Source organism: Macaca thibetana, chromosome 18, assembly GCF_024542745.1.
Source record: "Macaca thibetana thibetana isolate TM-01 chromosome 18, ASM2454274v1, whole genome shotgun sequence".
In the NCBI taxonomy this organism is placed as follows: domain Eukaryota; kingdom Metazoa; phylum Chordata; class Mammalia; order Primates; family Cercopithecidae; genus Macaca; species Macaca thibetana.
This window is the reverse complement of record NC_065595.1, coordinates 22,485,105-22,503,984: the sequence shown is the minus strand read 5'-3', so window position 1 is coordinate 22,503,984 and position 18,880 is coordinate 22,485,105. Positions and strand designations below refer to the sequence as shown.

The 18,880-nt window shown below is 42.5% G+C and overlaps 1 protein-coding gene across 3 annotated transcripts in view; it reads right to left on the bottom strand.

Annotated features, from left to right (window-relative positions):
- Positions 1–18,880, bottom strand: part of ATP8B1 (ATPase phospholipid transporting 8B1) — a 160,405-nt gene that overhangs the window by 66,545 nt on the left and 74,980 nt on the right. Inside the window, exon 2 of one of the 3 annotated variants that reach the window (XM_050768030.1) lies at positions 17,433–17,635. In XM_050768030.1, coding sequence (XP_050623987.1) covers positions 17,433–17,613 — 181 coding nt within the window. In that variant the 5' untranslated portion in view covers positions 17,614–17,635. Of the gene's footprint in view, positions 1–17,432; positions 17,820–18,880 lie in introns of those variants that run through there. The other 2 variants (XM_050768031.1, XM_050768032.1) reach the window with 2 other exon arrangements.

Here is an 18,880-nt window from a genome sequence, read left to right as displayed (position 1 = left end):
TTACTTTAGCTCACAGATGACTTGTGACACATCCCAGCCACCAGTGTTCTAGAACACTGTTCAGAACCACTGTTCCAAATTTCAGGAAGGCTGAGAAGAACAACAGACAAGATTCTTCAAGAAGACAGAAAAGGCCAATAAGGGATTTTTTAAAAGTCAATTTTAGAAATACTCAAGCAGAAAGAAGAAACTGCCCTGTCAAGGAGCTGGACATAAACAGCTTTCCCACCCTGCCTCTGGTCCATCCCCCTTGTGGCTCTGTAAATTGGCTTCATAATTAAGCCATCAGCTGGTGGTAGCTCTGACTGGTCCCAGCACTATATCCTTATCCCTGGCCAATTTGGTTTGGATGATTCAGACAGAGAGGCTGGCATCTGACCTCGAGTAGGAGCAGTGAGGGGTTACCAGAAATGACCTTGATCTCTTAATTTTACACTTCTGCCAATACTGTGGGGAGCCTGGAGAAAGTAACCAGTATGTCTTCGTCTGCAATTGAACCACAAACACGCTTTTACTCAATTTTAGAAATCTGACTGCAGTCAAGCAATCAATAACCCTATTTCCAGTTAAAGATCCCTGTTTGGCCTAATTCAGACAAATCAGGGGACAAAGAAATTGATGTCTACTCGGTTCATCTATGAGTTTAGGCTAATTGCTTGAGCTGTATTTCGATGAGATACCATGAAAGTATGAAAACAGAGTTCTGTGGACAAACACACTTGCAGAAGACAGCACGTTGCAACCCTCTCTTGGAAGTTCAATGGATTTGCTGGTACATTAAAGGCTGTGAGAAAGCCCTGTAGCAAATAAACTGATTGTATTTTATAAGTTAAATGTTTCAAAATGCTTTAATATTTAAAATAGCTTTTCTAAAATTAATATAATCCCAGGCACTTTTAAAAAAATCACAGAACACCTGTTAACATGAGTCAAGAAGTGCTGCACTGACGCACATGCCTTTTGGAAGGGCAACAAAACAGCACGCAGAGGAATTGACCTTTTTGAGCAAACATTTATTTTAAGTGTCTGCTTGGAACAGATAACTTTACTGGACACTTGGACTACAAAGATAATTTACAGAAAAAATAGGCATCTTGCCCCATTTTCTTTTTTGTCCTTTCTTTTTCTTTGTTCTTTTCTTTTTTTTTTTTTGAGAAGGAGTCTTGCTCTGTCGTCCAGGGTGGAGTGTAGTGGCGCGATCTCCGCTCACTGCAGCCTCTGTCTCCCAGGTTCAAGCAATTCTCCTATCTCAGCCTTCCCAGTAGCTGGGACGACAGGCGCACACCACCATGCCCGGCTAATTTTTGTATTTTTAGTAGAGATGGGGTTTCACCATATTGATCAGGCTGGTCTCAAACTCCTGACCTCAGGTGGTCCACCTGCCTCGGCCTTCCAAAGTGCTGAGATTACAGGCTTGAGCCACCATGCCTGGCCACTTTTTCTTTTTCTGTTCTTTTCTTCTTCTCCTTTTTTTTTTTTTTTTTTTTTTTTTTTAAGAGATGGAGTCTCACTATGTTGCCCAGTGCCTATGCTGGCCTCAAATTCCTGGGCTCAAGTGATCCTCCTGCCTCAGCCTTCAGAGCAGCTGGGATTACAGGCATGCACCACACTGTGCCTGGCTCATCTCATTTTCTAGAATGGATATATTGACAAAGAAAAGAGAAGAAATAAGAAATGTACCAGCAAAAAATGCACCTTCACCATATGGCCCTTTAGCTAAAAGCTACAAAGCTAACAAGGGTGTGTCATCAAAACCATCCATGTACATGTAGAGATGATTTTAACAGCTGCCACGTGACATGTGGCTCAAAGTCAGCCCGAGTCTACTAAATGGTTGTGTTGTCAATATATTTAAATGTGGCTACGTGCTCTCCACAGTGTTCCCATGATCACCACGTCCTTTGATCACTTCCATCTGGAAGAGCAGATGAGTGCAGCCCTCCCCTCATCCTCTCTGTGCTGGCACCAAATGCTTGCTTACAGACCTACCAACAACCAAGAAGCTGCGCCGGTTGGTACACACTGCAGCAAACAAGGAAAACAAGAAGATAAAAAGTCTAACATCAAAAGAAGAAGAAAAAAAACAATAGAAATAATTGAAGAGAGAATGGGTAAAGGACATGAAAAGACAGTTCATACAAAGGGAAATTCAAATGCTGCTCTCGCTGAGGATGGAGTGCAATGATGCAACCTCAGCTCACTGCAATCTCTGACTCCCAGGTTGAAGAGATTCTCCTGCCTCAGTCTCCCGAGTAGCTGGGATTACAGGTGCCCACCATCACGCCTGGCTAATTTCTGCATTTTTAGTAGAGACCGGGTTTCATCATGTTGGCCAGACTGCTCTTGAACTCCTAACCTCAGGTGATCTGCCCACCTCGGCCTCCCAAAGTTCTGGGATAAAGGACATGAGCCACTGCACCTGGCCTCAAATGACTCTTAAACCTGTGAGAAGATACTCAAGTTCCTAAAAGAGAAATGCAATTCTTCACAGAGATAGTAGTTTTTACCCTGTAATAGCAAAATATTGGCACATGGTAATGGTTGGGATGACATTCTAGGTTGAAAAGAGAGCAGAGACACAGACGCTCCGAGGTAACCTTTATGGAGAGCAATTTGGCCAGATCTGAAAATTTAACACGCACATATGCACTGAGCGAACAATCGCTTTTCTAGGAAATATCCCCCACGTACCTACTGCAGGGCTTTTCAATGCAGCCCTATTTATGAGAAAGACTAGAAACAACATAAATGCCTACTAGGAGTAGCCAGTTAAACACGATTACAATAAAACCCTGTGCAGTGCGCAAAAAAACGATGAGGTGACCCCATAAATATGATAGGAATGACCTCCAAATTACACTGTTAAGAGGCAAAAGCATAAGGGTATCTGCCATCTTGTGCTTTCAGCTATGTGATGCACAGAATTCATACACAATATGAATGCATATGTGTACACACATACGCACATGTATGTTTCTGCATATGTGTATGGGCATATAACGAAACAAGTTTGTAAGCATTCTTTGTGCATGCAAGCATGTGTATCTCTCTGGAAGGATATATTTTGAGAAACTGGTAGCCGTAGTTTCTTTTTGTTATTTTTTTAAAAGACAAAGTCTCATTGTGGCACCTGGGCTGGAGTGCAGTGGCAAGTGGCATGCTCACAGCTCACTGCAGCCTCTGAACTCCTGGGCTCAAGCGATCCTCCCACCTCAACTATGGAGTAGCTGAGACAAAAGTGCACCTAATTTTTAAAAATTTTTGTAAATATGAGGTCTTGCTTTGCAGACCAGGCTGAACTTGAACTGCTGCCCTCAAGCTGTCCTCCTGACTTGTCCTCCCAGAGTGCTGGGATTACAGGTGTGAGCCACCGTGCCCAGTCCAGCAGTATTTTTTTGGAAAGGAAACTGCATGACTGAGGGACAGAAGAGGCAGGAAGGAAAACTTCATTTTCATTCTGGACCCTTTTCTTTTTTTTTTTTGAGATGGAGTCTCGCTCTGTCACCCAGGCTGGGGTGCAGTGGCCGGATCTCAGCTCACTGCAAGCTCCGCCTCCCGGGTTCACGCCATTCTCCTGCCTCCGCCTCCCGAGTAGCTGGGACTACAGGCGCCCGCCACCTCGCCCGGCTAGTTTTTTTGTATGTTTTAGTAGAGACGGGGTTTCACCGTATTAGCCAGGATAGTCTCGATCTCCTGACTTTGTGATCTGCCCGTCTCGGCCTCCCAAAGTGCTGGGATTACAGGCTTGAGCCACCGTGCCTGGCCCATTCTGGACCGTTTTCTAATTGGATTCATTTACATGTATTACTGTTTTAAAGCAATGTTTGTGATTCCACTCCTTCCCTCTATTGGCTTATATATATAGCGAATATGGAGAGGAGCAAGATGGCCAAATAGAAGCTTGCGCTAATTGTAACTCCCATAGGAAGTTCAAATTTAACAACTCTCTACAAATAAAAAAGCACCTTTAAAAGAACCAAAACATCAGGCACTCACAGCACCTGGTTTTAACTTTATATTGTTGAAAAAGGACTGAAGAGGGTAGGAAAGATAGTCTTGAATTGCCAATGCCATCCCTCCCCCAACCCCAGCACCAGGCTTTGCATTAAACTCCGTGCTGCACTATTACAGACAGTAGAAAGCAAAACCAGGCTGAACTCAGCTGTTGCCAGACCATAGAGGGAGCATTTAGACCAGCCCTAGCCAGAGGGAAATCTCCCGTACCTTGGTCAGAACTTGAATTCTCGCAAGCCTCGTCACCGAGGGCCAAAGTTCTCTGGGGCTCTAAATAAACTCGAAAGGCAGTGTAGGCCAACATGAACGACAACTCTTAGGCAAGTCCTAGCGCTGAGCTGGACTTGGAGCAGTTGACTTAGCAGGCACATGACCTACTGAGACACCAGCCAGAGCAGCCGGCGGAACGCTTAGGCGGCCGCTCCCTGCCAACCTCACTGCTCCAAAAGAGACCCCTTCCTTCTGCTTGAGTTGATGAGAGGGAAGAGTAAAGAGAACCTTGTCTTACATCTTGGATACCAGCTCAGTCACAGTAGGATAGGGCACCAGGCAGAGTCATGAGGCTATTTCACGCCGTAGCTCCCAGACAACATTTCTAGACACATCCTGGGTCAGAAGGGAGCCTGCTGCCTTGCAGGGCAAGGACCCGGCTCTGGCAGTCCATCACCTGCTGATGAAAGAGCCTCTGAGCCCTGAATAATCAGTAGCAATACCCAGTTAATATCCGAGGCTGCGGGCCTTAATTGAGGCTGAGACGTCCTGGCTTTAGGTGTGACCCAGTACGTTCCCAGCTGTGGTGGCCATGGTGAGAGATTCCTTCTGCTTGAGAAAAGCAGAGGGAAAAGTAAAGGGTACTTTGTCTTGCACTTACTTTATTTATTTATTTATTTTCAGAGATGGAGTCCCGCTATGTTGCCCAGGCTGGAGTGCAATGGTGTGATCTCAGCTCACTGCAACCTCTACCTCCTGGGCTCAAACAATTCTCATGCCTCAGCCTCCTGAGTAGCTGGGATTACAGGTGTGCACTACCATGCCCAGCTAATTTTTTAAAAATTTAATTTAATTTAATTTAATTTTTGAGACAGAATCTTGCTCTTTTACCCAGGCTGGAGTGCAGTGGTGCAATCTCAGCTCACTGCAACCTCTGCCTCCCAGGTTCAAGCAATTCTCCTGCCTCAGCCTCCTGAGTAGCTGGGATTACAGGTGCATGCCACCATCCCTGGCTAATTTTTGGTTTTTTTTGAGACCGAGTTACACTCTTGTTGCCTAGGCTGGAGTACAGTGGTGCGATCTTGGCTTACTGCAACCTCTGCCTCCCGGGTTCAAGTGATTCTCCTGCCTCAGCCTCCCGAGTAGCTGGGATTACAGGCATGCGCTACCATGCTTGGCTAATTTTGTATTTTTAGTAGAGACAGGGTTTCACCATGTTGGTTAGGCCGGTCTCAAACTCCTGACCTCAAGTGATCCACCCATCTCGGCCTCCCAAAGTCCCGGGATTACATGCACCACCGTGCCCAGCTGTGTCCGGCTAGTTTTTGTATTTTTTGTAGAGATGGCGTTTCACCATGTTGATCAGGCTAGTCTCAAACTCCTGACCTCGTGATCCAACCACCTTGGCCTCCCAAAGTGTTGGGATTACAGGTGTGAGCCACCACACCCAGCCTATTTTTTTTTTAATTTTTTTATTTTTAGTACAGACAGGGTTTCACCATATCGGCCAGGCTGGTCTTGAGCTCCTGGCCTCAAGTGGTCTGCCTGCCTCGGCCTCCCCAAATGCTGGGATTACAGGCATGAGTCACTGCGCCCAGCCTGTGTTGCACTTTAGGTACCACCTTGGTCACAGTGAGGTAAAGCAACAAACAGGCTCTTGGGGTCCCTGAGTCTAGGCCTTAGGTTCTTGGATGACACCTCTGGACTTGCTTTTTGCCAGAAGGGAGCTCACTGCCCTGAAGGGTGACTGAAAGCATTTACCACAAGCTGACTGAAGAGGCTGTAGGCCTTTATTGAACATCAGCAGTAACCTGGCAGCCCTCCTCATGGGCCTGTGTTGGTGGTGAAATGGGGAGAGGCCCCTGAGCCTATGGAAAGGAGAAGGAAGAGTGGGAAGGACTGGCTAATGGTTTGAGGCCAGCTCAGCCACAGTAGAATAGATAGGACACCAGGTAGATTTCTAAGATTTTGGACTCCAATCCATGGCTCCCAGATGGCATCTCTGGATCTGGCTACAGCCTGGGGGAACACACTGGCTTAAAGCTAGCCTGACTGGTTTCAAGACCTGCTTATTGCAGAGCCCCAGGGCATTGAGTGAACATAGGCAGTAGCCAGATCACGGTTAGAGTGGGCCATGGTGAGACCCAATGCGGTGCCGGCTTGAGGTCTGACTCAGTACATTTTCAGTGGTGATGGCCACAGTGGTGCTTGTATCACCACACCCCTAGCTCTGGGTGGCCCAGCACAGAGGGACAGAGAGAGGGAGAGGGGGAGAGGGAAGAGGGGAGAGAGGGGGAAGGGGGAGAGAGAGATAGTGAAAAAGAGAGAGAGAGATTGAGATTGATTCTGTTTGGGAGAAAGTAAGCAACAAGAACAAGAGTCTGGGCTTGATGATCCAGATAATTCTTCCAGATAGTCTGCAAGAAATGCAGTGTTACTGAGCTTGAGATGCCCCCTAAGGCAGATATGGGTTTGATCATAATATCCAAGTTCTTTTGAATACCCGGAAATCTTTCCCAAGAAGAATGTGTATAAACAAACCCAGACTGTGAAGGCTACAGTAAATATCTAACTCTTCAATGCCCAGACTGATGAACATCCACAAGCATCGAAAACATGACTTTACCAAACAAACTAAATAAGGCACTAGGGGTCAAGCCTGCAGAAACAAAACTTCATGACCTTTCAGACAGAAAATTCAAAATTGCCATTTTGAGGAAACTCAAAGAAATTCAAGATAGTACAGAGAAGACATTCAGAATTCTATCAGATAAACTCAACAAAGAGGAAACTCAAAGATATTCAAGACAACACCAAAAAAATTAGAATTCTATCAGATAAATGTAACAGAGATTGAAATAATTAAAAAGAGTCAAGCTGAAATTCTGGAGCTGAAAAATGCAACTGACATACTGAAGAATGCATCAGAGTCTTTTAATAGCAGGATTGATTAAGTGGAACAAAGAGTTAGTGAGATGGAAGACAAGCTATTGGAAAATATGGTCAGAGGAGACAAAAGAAAAAAAGAATGAAGTACACCTACAAGATCTAGAAAATAGACTTTAAAAAGCAAATCTAAGAGTTATTGGCCTTAAAGTGGAGGTGGAGAAAGAGAAAGGGGTAGAAAGTTTATTCAAGGGGGTAATAACAGAAAACTTCCCAAACCTAGAGGAAGATATCAATATCCAAGAACTAGAAGGTTGTAGAACACCAAGCAGATTAACCCAAAGAAGACTACCTCAGGCATTTAGTAATCAAATTCCTAAAAGTCAAGGATAAAAGGAAGGATCCTAAAAGCAGCAAAAGAAAAGAAACAAATAAAATACACTGGCACTCCAATACGTCTGGCAGCAGACTTTTCAGTGGAAACTTTATAGGCTAGGAGACAGTGGCATGACATATTTAAAGTGCTGAAGGAAAAAACTCTTACCCTAGAAAATATATTTCAAGCATAAAGGAGAAATGAAGACCTTTCCAGACAAATAAAAGCTGAGGGATTTCATCAACACTAGATCTGTCCTACAAGAAATGCTAAAGAGAGTACATTAATCAGAAAGAAAAAGGATGTTAGTGAGCAATAAGAAATCACCTGAAGGCACAAAACTCACTGGTAACAGTTAAGTATACAGAAAAACCCAGAATAGTGTAACACTGTGACTGTGATATGTAAAATACTCTTCAGTAGAAAGACTAAAAGATGAACTGATAAAAAATAGTAACTAGAACAACTTTTCAAGACATAGCACAATAAGATATAAATAGAAATAATAAAAAGTTAAAAAGCAGAGGGAGGAAGTTAAAGTGTAGAGTTTTTATTAGTTTTCTTTTAGCTTAAAATAATGAGTTATTAGACAGTTTTTACAAACCTCATGGTAACCTCAACTCAAAAAACATACAATGGATACATACAAAATAAAAAGCAGGAAATTAAAGCATACCACAAGAGAAAACCACCTTCACTAAAAGGCAGAAAGGAAGGGAGGAAAGAAGGAAGAGAAGACCACAAAGCCACCAGAAAACATAGCAAAATGGCAAGAGTAAGTCCTTACTTATCAATATAACATTGAATGTAAATGGACTAAACTCTCAATCAAAAGACATAGAGTGGCTGAATAGAATTTTTTTTTTTTTTTTTAAAGACCCAATTATCTGTTGCCTACAACAGATACTCCACCTAGACTGAAAATGAAGGGATGGAAGAAGATATTCCATGCCAATGGAAAGCAAAAAAGAACAGGATACCTATATTTACATCAGACAAAATATATAGACAAAACTGTAAGAAGAGTCAAAGAAAGTCACTATATATTGATAGAGAGGTCAACTCAGCAAGAGGATATAATAATTGTAAATATTTATCCACCTTACACTGGAGCACCCAGATATGTAAAGCAAATATTACTAGAGCTAAAGAGAGTTTTAGACCCCAGTAAAATAACAGCCAGAGACATCAACACTACACTTTCAGCATTGGACAGATCTTCCAGACAGAAAATCAACAAAGAAACATTAGACTTAATCTGCACTATAGACCAAATAGATATTTATAAAATATTTCATACAACAGCTGTAGAATACACATTCTTTTCCTCAGCACATGGATCATTCTCAAAGACAGAACATATATAAAGTCACATATATGACTTAACAAGTCATATATAAGACTTAACAAGTCTTAAAACATTCAAATAAATTGAAATAATATCAAACATCTCTGACTGACCACAATGGAATAAAACTGGAAATCAATAATAAGAGGAATTTTGGAAACTATACAAAAACATGGAAATTAAACATGTTCCTAAATGACCAGTGGGGTCAATGAAGAAATTAAACAGGAAACTGAAAAATTTCTTCAAACAAATGATAATGGAAACATGATACACCAAAACCTGTGGGACACAATGAAAGCAGAACTATGAGGGAAGTTTATAGCTATAAGTGCCTACATCAAAAAATAAAAAAAACTTCAAACAACCTAATGATGCATCTGAAAGAACTAGATCTGGGTGCAGTGGCTCATGCCTGTAATCCCAGCACTTTGGGAGGCCAAGGTGGGCAGATCACGAGGTCAGGAGATTGACACCATCCTGGCTAACACAGTGAAACACCGTCTCAACTAAAAAATAAAAAAAAATTAGCTGGGCATGGTGGCAGGCACCTGTAGTCCCAGCTACTTGGGAGGCTGAGGCGGGAGAATGGTGTGACCCAGGAGGCAGAGCTTGCAGTGAGCCGAGATCGCACCACTGCACTCCAACCTGGGCAACAGAGCGAGACTCTCTCTCAAAAAAAAAAAAAAAAAGAACTAGAAAAGCAAGAGCAAACCAAACCCAAAGTTACTAGAAGAAAAGAAACAATAAAAATCAAAGCAGAGACAAATGACATTGAAGCAAAGAAAACAATACAAAAGATCAATGAAACAAAAATTGTTTTGTTTGTTTTGGTTTTTTTTTTTTTTTTTTTGGAGACAGAGTCTCACTGTTGCCCAGGTTGGAGTGCAGTGGTGTGATCTCGGCTCACTGCAACATCCGCCTCCCAGGTTCAAGCGATTCTTGTGCCTCAGCTTCCTGAGTAGCTAGGAGCAGCCAGGACTATAGGCAAGTGCTACCACGCCTGGCTAATTTTTGTAGTTTTAGTAGAGTCAGGGTTCCACCCTGTTGGCCAGGCTGGTCTCAAACTCCTGCCCTCAAGTGATCCACCTACCTCAGCCTCCCAAAGTGCTGGGATTACAGGTGTGAGCCACTGTGCCTGATCAAGAAGTTAGTTTCTTGAAAAGATAAGCAAAATTGACAAACCTTTAGCTGGACTACCAAAAAATAAAAAATAAAAAAAAAAAAAAAGCAAAAAAAGAGAGACCCAAATAAATGAAATCAGAGCTGAAAAAGGACACATTACAACTGTTACCACGGAAATTCAAAGATCAATAGTGGCTACTATGAGCAACTATTTGCCAATAAATTGGAAAATGTAGAACAAAAGGGATTAATTCCTAGATAGATAAAACCTACCAAGATTGAATCATGAAGAAATCCAAAACCCAAACAGACAAATAACAAGTAACAAGATCAAAGCTGTAATAAAAAGTCTCTCAGCAAAGAAAAGCCCAGGACCCAATAGCTTCACTACTGAATACTACCAATCATTTAAAGAAGAACTAATACCAATCCCACTCGATCTATTCTAAAATATACAGGAGGAGGAAATACTTCCAAACTCATTCTACAAGGCCAGTATTACCCTGATGCCAAAACCAGACAAAGACACATCAAAAAACAAAAACAAACAAACAAACAAAACCAAAAAAACCTACAGGCCAATATCATTGATGAATATTGATGCAAAAATCCTCAACAAAATACTAGAAAATCAAATTCAACAACACATTAAAAAGATCATTCATCATGACCAAGTGGGATTTATCCCAGAAATGCAAAGATGGTTCAACATACACAAATGAATTAATGTGGTATGTCATGTCAACAGAATGAAGGGCAAAAACCATATGATCATTTCAATAGATGCTGAAAAATAATTGATACAATTCAACATCCCTTCATGATAAACATCCTCAAAAAACTGGGTATAGAAGGAACATACCTCAATATAATAAAAGCCATATATGACAGACCCATAGCAAGTATCAAACTGAATGGGGAAAAACTAAAGGCCTATCCTCCTAGATCTGGAACATGTGAAGGATGCCCACTTTCAACAGAAGTGCTAGCTAGAGTCATCAGACAAGAGAAAGAAATAAAGGGCATCCAAATTGGAAAGGAATAAGTCAAATTATCCTTGTTTGTAGGTGATATGAGCTCATATTTGGAAAAGCCTAAAGACTCCACCAAAAAACTATTAGAACTGATAAACAAATTCTGTAATGTTGCAAAATACAAAATCAACATACAGAAATCAGTAGCCTTTCTATTTGCCAATGAAAAACAATCTGAAAAAGAAATCAAGAAATTAATCCAATTTACAATAGCTATGAATAAAATACCTAAGAATTAAGTTTACCAAAGAAGTAAAAGATCTCTGCAATGAAAACTATAAATTGATTGCAATGATGCTAGAAACTAAAGAGGACACCAGAAAAATGGAGTGATAGTCCATGCTCATGGATTGGAATATTGTTAAAATGTTCATACTACCCAAAGCAATCTACAGATTCAATGCAATCTTTATGAAAATACCCATGGCAGTCTTCACAGAAATAGAAAAAACAATCCTAAAATTTGTATGGGAACCACAAAAGACCCAGAATAGCCACAGCTAATCTAAGCCAAAAGAACAGAACTGGAGGAATCACATTACCTGACTTCAAATTATACAACAGAGCTATAATAACCAAAACAACATGGTATTGGCATAAAAACAGACACATAGATCAATGGAACAGAATAGAGAACTCAGAGATAAATTCATCATCCTCAGTGAACTTATTTTCAGCAAAGGTGCCAAGAACATACACTGGGGAAAGGCAGTCTCTTCAGTAAAAGATGCAGGGAAAAACTGCATATTTATATGTAGATGAATGAAAGTAGACCCCATATCTTGCCATATGCAAAAATTGAATCAAAATGGATGGATTAAAGAATTAAATCTAAGACCAAACTATGAAACGACTACAAGAAAACCCTGGGGAAGGCCAGGCGTGGTGGCTCATGCCTGTAATTCCAGCACTTTGGGAAGCCAGGGTGGGTGGATCACGAGGTCAAGAGATTAAGACCATCCTGGCCAACATGGTAAAGCCCTGTCTCCACTAAATACAAAAAGTTAGCCGGGCATGGTGGCGCATGCCTGTAGTCCCAGCTACTTGGGAGGCTGAGGCAAGGGAATCTCTGGAACCCAGGAATTAGAGGTTGCAGTGAGCCAAGATCGTGCCACTGCACTCCAGCCTGGTGACCGAGCAAGACTTGGTCTCAAAAAAAACCCCAAAAAACAAAAAACACACACACACACTGGGGAAGCTCTCCAGGACACTAAACAGGGCAAAGATTTGTTGAGTAATACTTCACAAGCAAGGCAACAAAGGCAAAAACGGACTAATGAGATCACAAGTTAAAAACCTTCTGTAAAGCAAAGGAAACAATCAACAAAGTAAAGAGACAACAGAAAGGGAGAAAATATTCAGGCCACTGAATTCATTTTCAATGATAGATTCTTCCCCTTGTCTCATCCCAGAACCACTCTATATCTGCAGGGACTGGGTCCAGGCACCTAGAGAGTTTGTAAAAATTCCACAAGAGGTTCTGATGTACAGGCAGGACTGAGAACCTCCAGTTAGTGCAAGGGAGAGTGTCTTCCTATGGTGACTTCTGTCATTAAAAATCTACTTCTGAACTTGGGCTGCAAAGTAGCAGGAAGAAAACCAACAGCTGAGTTAGGTTTCCATGAGCAAGAGATTCGTACCCAAGGTTCAATCATAAATTACATGACTCGAAAGCAAATTCTCTAAAATGAGCATGTTGCCCAAGATCTTAAAAATAAATAGAATAGACTGGGCACAGTGGTTCACGCCTGTAATCCCAGCACTTTGGGAGGCCAAGGTGGGCGGATCACCTTAGGTCAGGAGTTCAAGACCAGCCTGGCCAACATGGCAAAACTCCGTCCCTACTAAAAATACAAAAATTAGCTGGGCATGATGGTGGGCGCTGGTAATCCCAGCTACTTGGGAGGCTGAGGCAGGAGAATCGCTTGAACCCGGGAGACGGAGTTTGCAGTGAGCTGAGATTGCACCACTTCACTCCAGCCTGGGCAACAAGAGCGAGACTCTATCATATAAATAAATAAATAAATAAATAAATAAATAAATAAATGAATGAATAAATAGAATAAAATGAGATGGCACAGTATCACCACCCTTCCCCATCAGTAATCACTCAGTGCAGGAACACCCCTCACCCCGCGGCTTTACAAGCTTCAATTACTCGTGTCCTTAGGCTATGGAGGTGGATGGCAATTTACAACCAATCAGAGAAAGAAGGAAATTAAGTAGCCAGAGTAGACTACCAAATGTGGTATGTGCCAAAAATGGAAAATGCATCTTATTAAGTGGAACAGCTCCCTCAGCACTTTTCACAGATTCCCTAGGATATCCTATGATTGATATGTTTCAATGAGCCGTCTTTATCTGTGTGTTGGTTCCAACTAAATATTAATTCATAGACGCTCTAAAGACCCCACATTCTTAATTTCAGATTATTTTATGAAGATATCACTTTAAGGCTGGGTGCGGTGACTCACGCCTGTAATCCCAGCACTTTGGGAGGCTGAGGCTGGCGGATCACAAGGTCAGGAGATCGAGACCATCCTGGCCAAAATGGTGAAACCCTGTCTCTACCAAAAATACAAAAAATTAGCCAGGCATGGTGGCACACGCCTGTAATCCCAGCTACCCTAGAGGCTGAGGCAGGAGAATCGTTTAAACCCGGGAGGGAGAGGTTGCAGTGAGCCGAGATAGCGCCACTGCACTCCAGTCTGGGTGACAGAGAGAGACTCCGTCTCAAAACAAAAACAAAAACAAACAAACAACAAAACTCCAAAAATACAAAAACTAGTGTTTCCTAGAACACATGCTGAGAAGTGTGTTCATCAGGAAACGAAGGAGCTCATCCCATAGCACTGAAAACATTGCTGCTCATTTCTGAGAATCTTTGCTCCATCTTTAGACAAAGGGTAAAGTTACTCCACTCAAACCTGTGGGCTTATCTTTCTCCATGGCACATTCTAACAGCATGTTTGTGCCTGTCCTTCTTTCTCACAAAACACAATAAAGGTCCTTTTACTGAAAAGTACTCCGAATGGGTCTCTCAAAACACTTGTTTAACAGGAAAGCTTAGTTGGGCTAGGGGATTTCCTTTCTTTAAGAAAAAAGAAAGCAACTTCTACAATCCTCATTAAAGAAACGAGCGCGGTTCAGGCCGCTTAGGCAGTGCTTTGCTGGAACGGGTGCTGGTCCCTGGTGATACTCAGCCTGGTGGTACCTCGCCGGGTGACTCATATTCTGATGTCTTAAAGAACTGATCCTCTGCAGGAAATTATTCAGGATGTGAAATGTCAAGAAAGACAGATGATGATTAAAAAAAGAAAGAGAAGTCAGGGTTACACTGAACTTAATTGGGAAATTGTCGAAATGAGAATATGGCAGGAAAGGAAAGAGGAGGAAAGAGGGATGAAGAGGGCAAAGAGAGGAAGGGAGGAAAGAGGGAGAGCAGACTGGCTGTGAGGGAGGCAGGGCAGACGGGAAATGGGAGGAAAGAGGTCTGGCATTTACTGAACATCATCTGTGTGCTTGGGAAGGGCACAGAGAGGTACTAGAATAAGAATTTTTGTAAAAAGTCACAGGCAAAGTCATTTGATATGGGTTTTGAGAAGTGAGAACCACCCACATCCCCTAGGAATATAAACCATCCTTGGAAAACACGACTAAGATTCAAAACTGAGAATTTTTTTTTTTTTTTTTTTGAGATGGAGTCTCGCTTTGTCACCCAGGATAGAGTGCAGTGGTGAGATCTCAGTTCACTGCAACCTCCACTTTCCAGGTTCAAGCGATTCTCCTGCCTCAGCCTTCCGAGTAGCTGGGATTATAGGCGTGCGCCACCATGCTGGGCTAATTTTTGTATTTTTAGTAGAGATGGGGTTTCACTATGTTGGCCAGGCTAGTCTCGAACTCCTGACCTCAAGTGACCCAACTGCCTCGGCCTCCCAAAGTGCTGGGATTACAGGCATGAGTCACTGTGCCCGGCCAAGACTGAGCTCTTTTAATGCCCATATGCCGAGAGTAGAAATCTACAAAACATATGACCTGCAAACTGAACCATCAGGAAAGGACCCTAACCACCAGAATGGGCAGGCAGAGTTGGTAAAAAACAGGGGATGAGAGTTTCCACCCACTACATGCTTCTCTGACATTTCTGCAGGCACCCAATCCCGGTCCCTTTGCTGTGTCCCAGACTACACGTCTGATGGCGTGCCACCAAGCACCAAGAGCGAAGTTGACCCTTGACCCCATGGAGCCAATTCTCCTGCCACCCCATCAGATATCTACATTTGGTAGAGATTCCAAAATTGTGATAGGAGACTAAGCAGTGCAGTTGTGGGGGAAAGGAATGAGGAAGAAGCATATTTTATTCACTGTTTGGGCAATCAACTAGAACTTCCTTGTAACTTGTCCGGCTGCTTCAGCTTTAGCTAGTTCACCAATATCCAGTCTGGACCTGTTATGACAGAGGCCACCTTCCTTTTCAGGTGGGTGGGAATTCCATTTTCTTTCTTTCTTTCTTTTTTTTTTTTTGAGATGGAGTTTCACTCTTGTTGCCCAGGCTGGAGTGCAATGGTGCCATCTCGGCTCACTGCAACCTCCGCCTCCTGGGTTCTAGTGATTCTCCTGTAGTCCCAAGTAGCTGGGACTACAGGTACATGCCACCACACCTGGCTAATTTTTGTATTTTTAGTAGAGATGGGGTTTCACCATGTTGGTCTGGCTGGTCTCGAACTCCTAATCTCAGGTGATCCACCCACCTTAGCCTACCAAAGTGCTGGGATTGCAGGCGTTAGCCACTGTGCCCGGCGGGAATTCCATTTTAACTCTGGTCAAATATCATGATTTTAGTACCTTCTGCTTCAGGGCAGAAGGCACTTAAGCTCAATCCTCAACAGCTTGAAATTAAATCCAGAAACCCACTGTAAGAGGTAATGCATCTAAATGTTTACTATGGAGAGGTAGGGGACAAACGACATACAGGAGTCAATGGCCTCCCCAAATTTAGGTGAGATGGGGCTCCCAAGGGTACATGCACTCCCCACACTGAGAATCTCCCCACAGGGAGAACAGAAACAGGAAGAATCATTGCAGAAATGGGATTTCATGGCATGTCACATTTTCTACAGGTGAAAATTATTAGAAAAAAATAGCTCATCCAGGTAGCAGAACCCAAGAAAGAGAAACTGGGGGGGGGGGTTGGCATGGGGGAAAAACAGGCTTCTAGAAAACGTGCAAGGGCAGAATGGCAGGAACAGAGACCGGAACACTATGATAATGATTTCTGTGAATGTGATGCTAAGGTTGTTCAGTTAGAATTTTAGGGAACACCGTGGAAGAAATATTTTCAGCCTGATATCAAACCTGGGGTCCAGAGAGAAAAGTCTCAGCTTGCTCATGGAGAAGAGCTACAAGAGAAGCACACATCTGTTTGCCAGGGTGGGAGAACCAGTAGCAGATGAAATAGAAAAGCCACAAAGGAAAAGGTGTTATGGTAAAAGCAAGCCAAGTTCTACTGCCCTCAGTGATGTACTGTCTATGGCTACTTACGCACAACATTGGCAGAGACCACGTGGTCCACAAAGCCTAAAATGTTTACTTGCTGGCCCTTTACAGAAAAAGTTTGCTGGCCTTGGTCTAGACCCCGCCTCTGATGCTGACCTGACCCGGGGCAGACCATACATACATACACACACACACACACACAAGGGTGGTTATTTATATAACTCATACCGCCAGTTTAACAATACCAATAGTAAACATCTAAAGATTGATTGATATGTATCCTTTAAAAATTTCTGGGTGCAGTAACATGCAGATTCTTGTACACATAACTCCGTTTTAAGAATATATACACTGGCTAGGCATCCTAGCTCTCATGCCTGTAATTCCAGGAGTTTGAGAGACTGAGGTGGGCGGATCTCTTGAGCTCAGGAGTTTGAGACCAGCCTGGGCAACATAGTGAAATACCATCTACACACACAAACACACACACAAATACAAAAATTAGCTGGACATAGTGGTGCATGCCTGTAGTCCAGCTACTCAGGAGGCTGAGGTAGGAGGATCGCTTGAGTCCAGGATGTCGAGGCTGCAGTGAGCCAAGTTCATACCACTGGACTCCAGCTGGGGAGACACAATGAGACCCTGTCTCAAAAAACAAACACACACACACAAAACAAACAAACAAACAAATATACACACTAACAAAGACCTTAATGTATTTTCTCTGCAGAACTTGTCAGATATGCTTTCCCAGCCCTTCATATTAAGCACAATGGGTACTTGTCCAAGCCCATCCACCATTCTGTCAGTCGCATCCTAAGAAGACATCAGAGAAGATTCCCTCCTAGACCACACAAAATGGACCGATCATCTTTGGCACGTGTGGCCATGACCCACATGAGGATTTATAAGCAACCTAGTCACCGGGACTTCATGTGGTTACCTTTTCTGAATGGCTCCTGGTTCTCCTCCGCTTCCCTGTTGACTCGGTTTTGTTCTGGTTCAACAGTAGACCCCTGGTCATCAAGTTCATCTTCTGTTTCATCATCACTATAGGGAACCACTTCGTCATTAGGCTGAGAATCCTCATCAAATGTCGTTTCTGAGTCTCTTTCTGTACTCATTCTGCCGGCAAATTGGAACTACCTGCTTAAAAGGAAAGAGAAATCAGAGTGGATTATGACTCTTGCCCAGTTTTTGGTTGAATCCTGCCTGTATCCCGTTACAATGCCCCTTTTACAGAACATTGTCTTACTGACATGTAAATATTCTGGAATAGTACCCCCAAATTCAACTTAACATGCAAATAAGAACAAAACCATTCAGTACTGATTAAATGCTTGGGTAAGATTTTTAAAAAATATGTAACTGCAAACCTTTTATTTTTAAACAAGGGTATATATATATATATATATATTTTTTTTTTTTTAAGGCAATATTTAAAATTAGGGGGTCTCTACCCAATGAAATAAATTTAGTGGGTAACAATCAACATTAAACTAAAATGAAACAGACTATAAAATATCTGATTATAGCACATATAATAAGAATAAGTACTGCTTGATAACACAGTTGTACACATTCACACGTTTATTTGCATTGTGGGTGTTAATGGAGTTGAATTTCTTCCTGTGGATTGCTGGCAAAGTTGACAAACCACTGCTCTAAGATATCTGGTTTCTGCTAACACTAACATTCCGAGCCTTTGTTCTGACACAACATTTTTAATATAACCTTAGATCTTCCAAGTTTACTGACTTCCCAGGAACACTCCCTAGCTTTTCTATCTTCCCAACTACCGCTGCCCACTCTGTATCTGCAATTTGTGCTTGAGCATCTACCGCATAAGATGACTCCAAACAAGTGCGAAGAACAACCTTAGTTATATTTATTTTAGGAAAATATTTACACAAATACCTCAGGTTACAGACACACAGCCTGACATTTACATAAGCATCACGGTGCCGTGTAGTCAGTAGTGTTAATGACAGCAGCTCACATTTATTTTGTGTTAACTGCATGCCAAGCCTTGTACTAAGCACTTTATAGACATGGGCTCATTGAAACTTCCCACACCACCATGGTGAATAACAGTCTTATTGTTATTCCTACCCAGCAGAGGAGAAAAATCAAAACACTGGAATGCTAAATAACTTGCACAATAATTATTAAAAATTTAAGGCAGCCACGCACTGTGGCTCACGCCTGTAATCCCAGCACTTTGGGAGGCCGAGGTGGGTAGGTCAGGAGATCGAGACCATCCTGGCTAACACAGTGAAACCCCATATCTATGAAAAATACAAAAAATTAGCCGGGTGTGGCAGCGGTCTCCTGTAGTCCCAGCTGCTCGGGAGGCTGAGGCAGGAGAATGGCGTGAATCCGGGAGGCGGA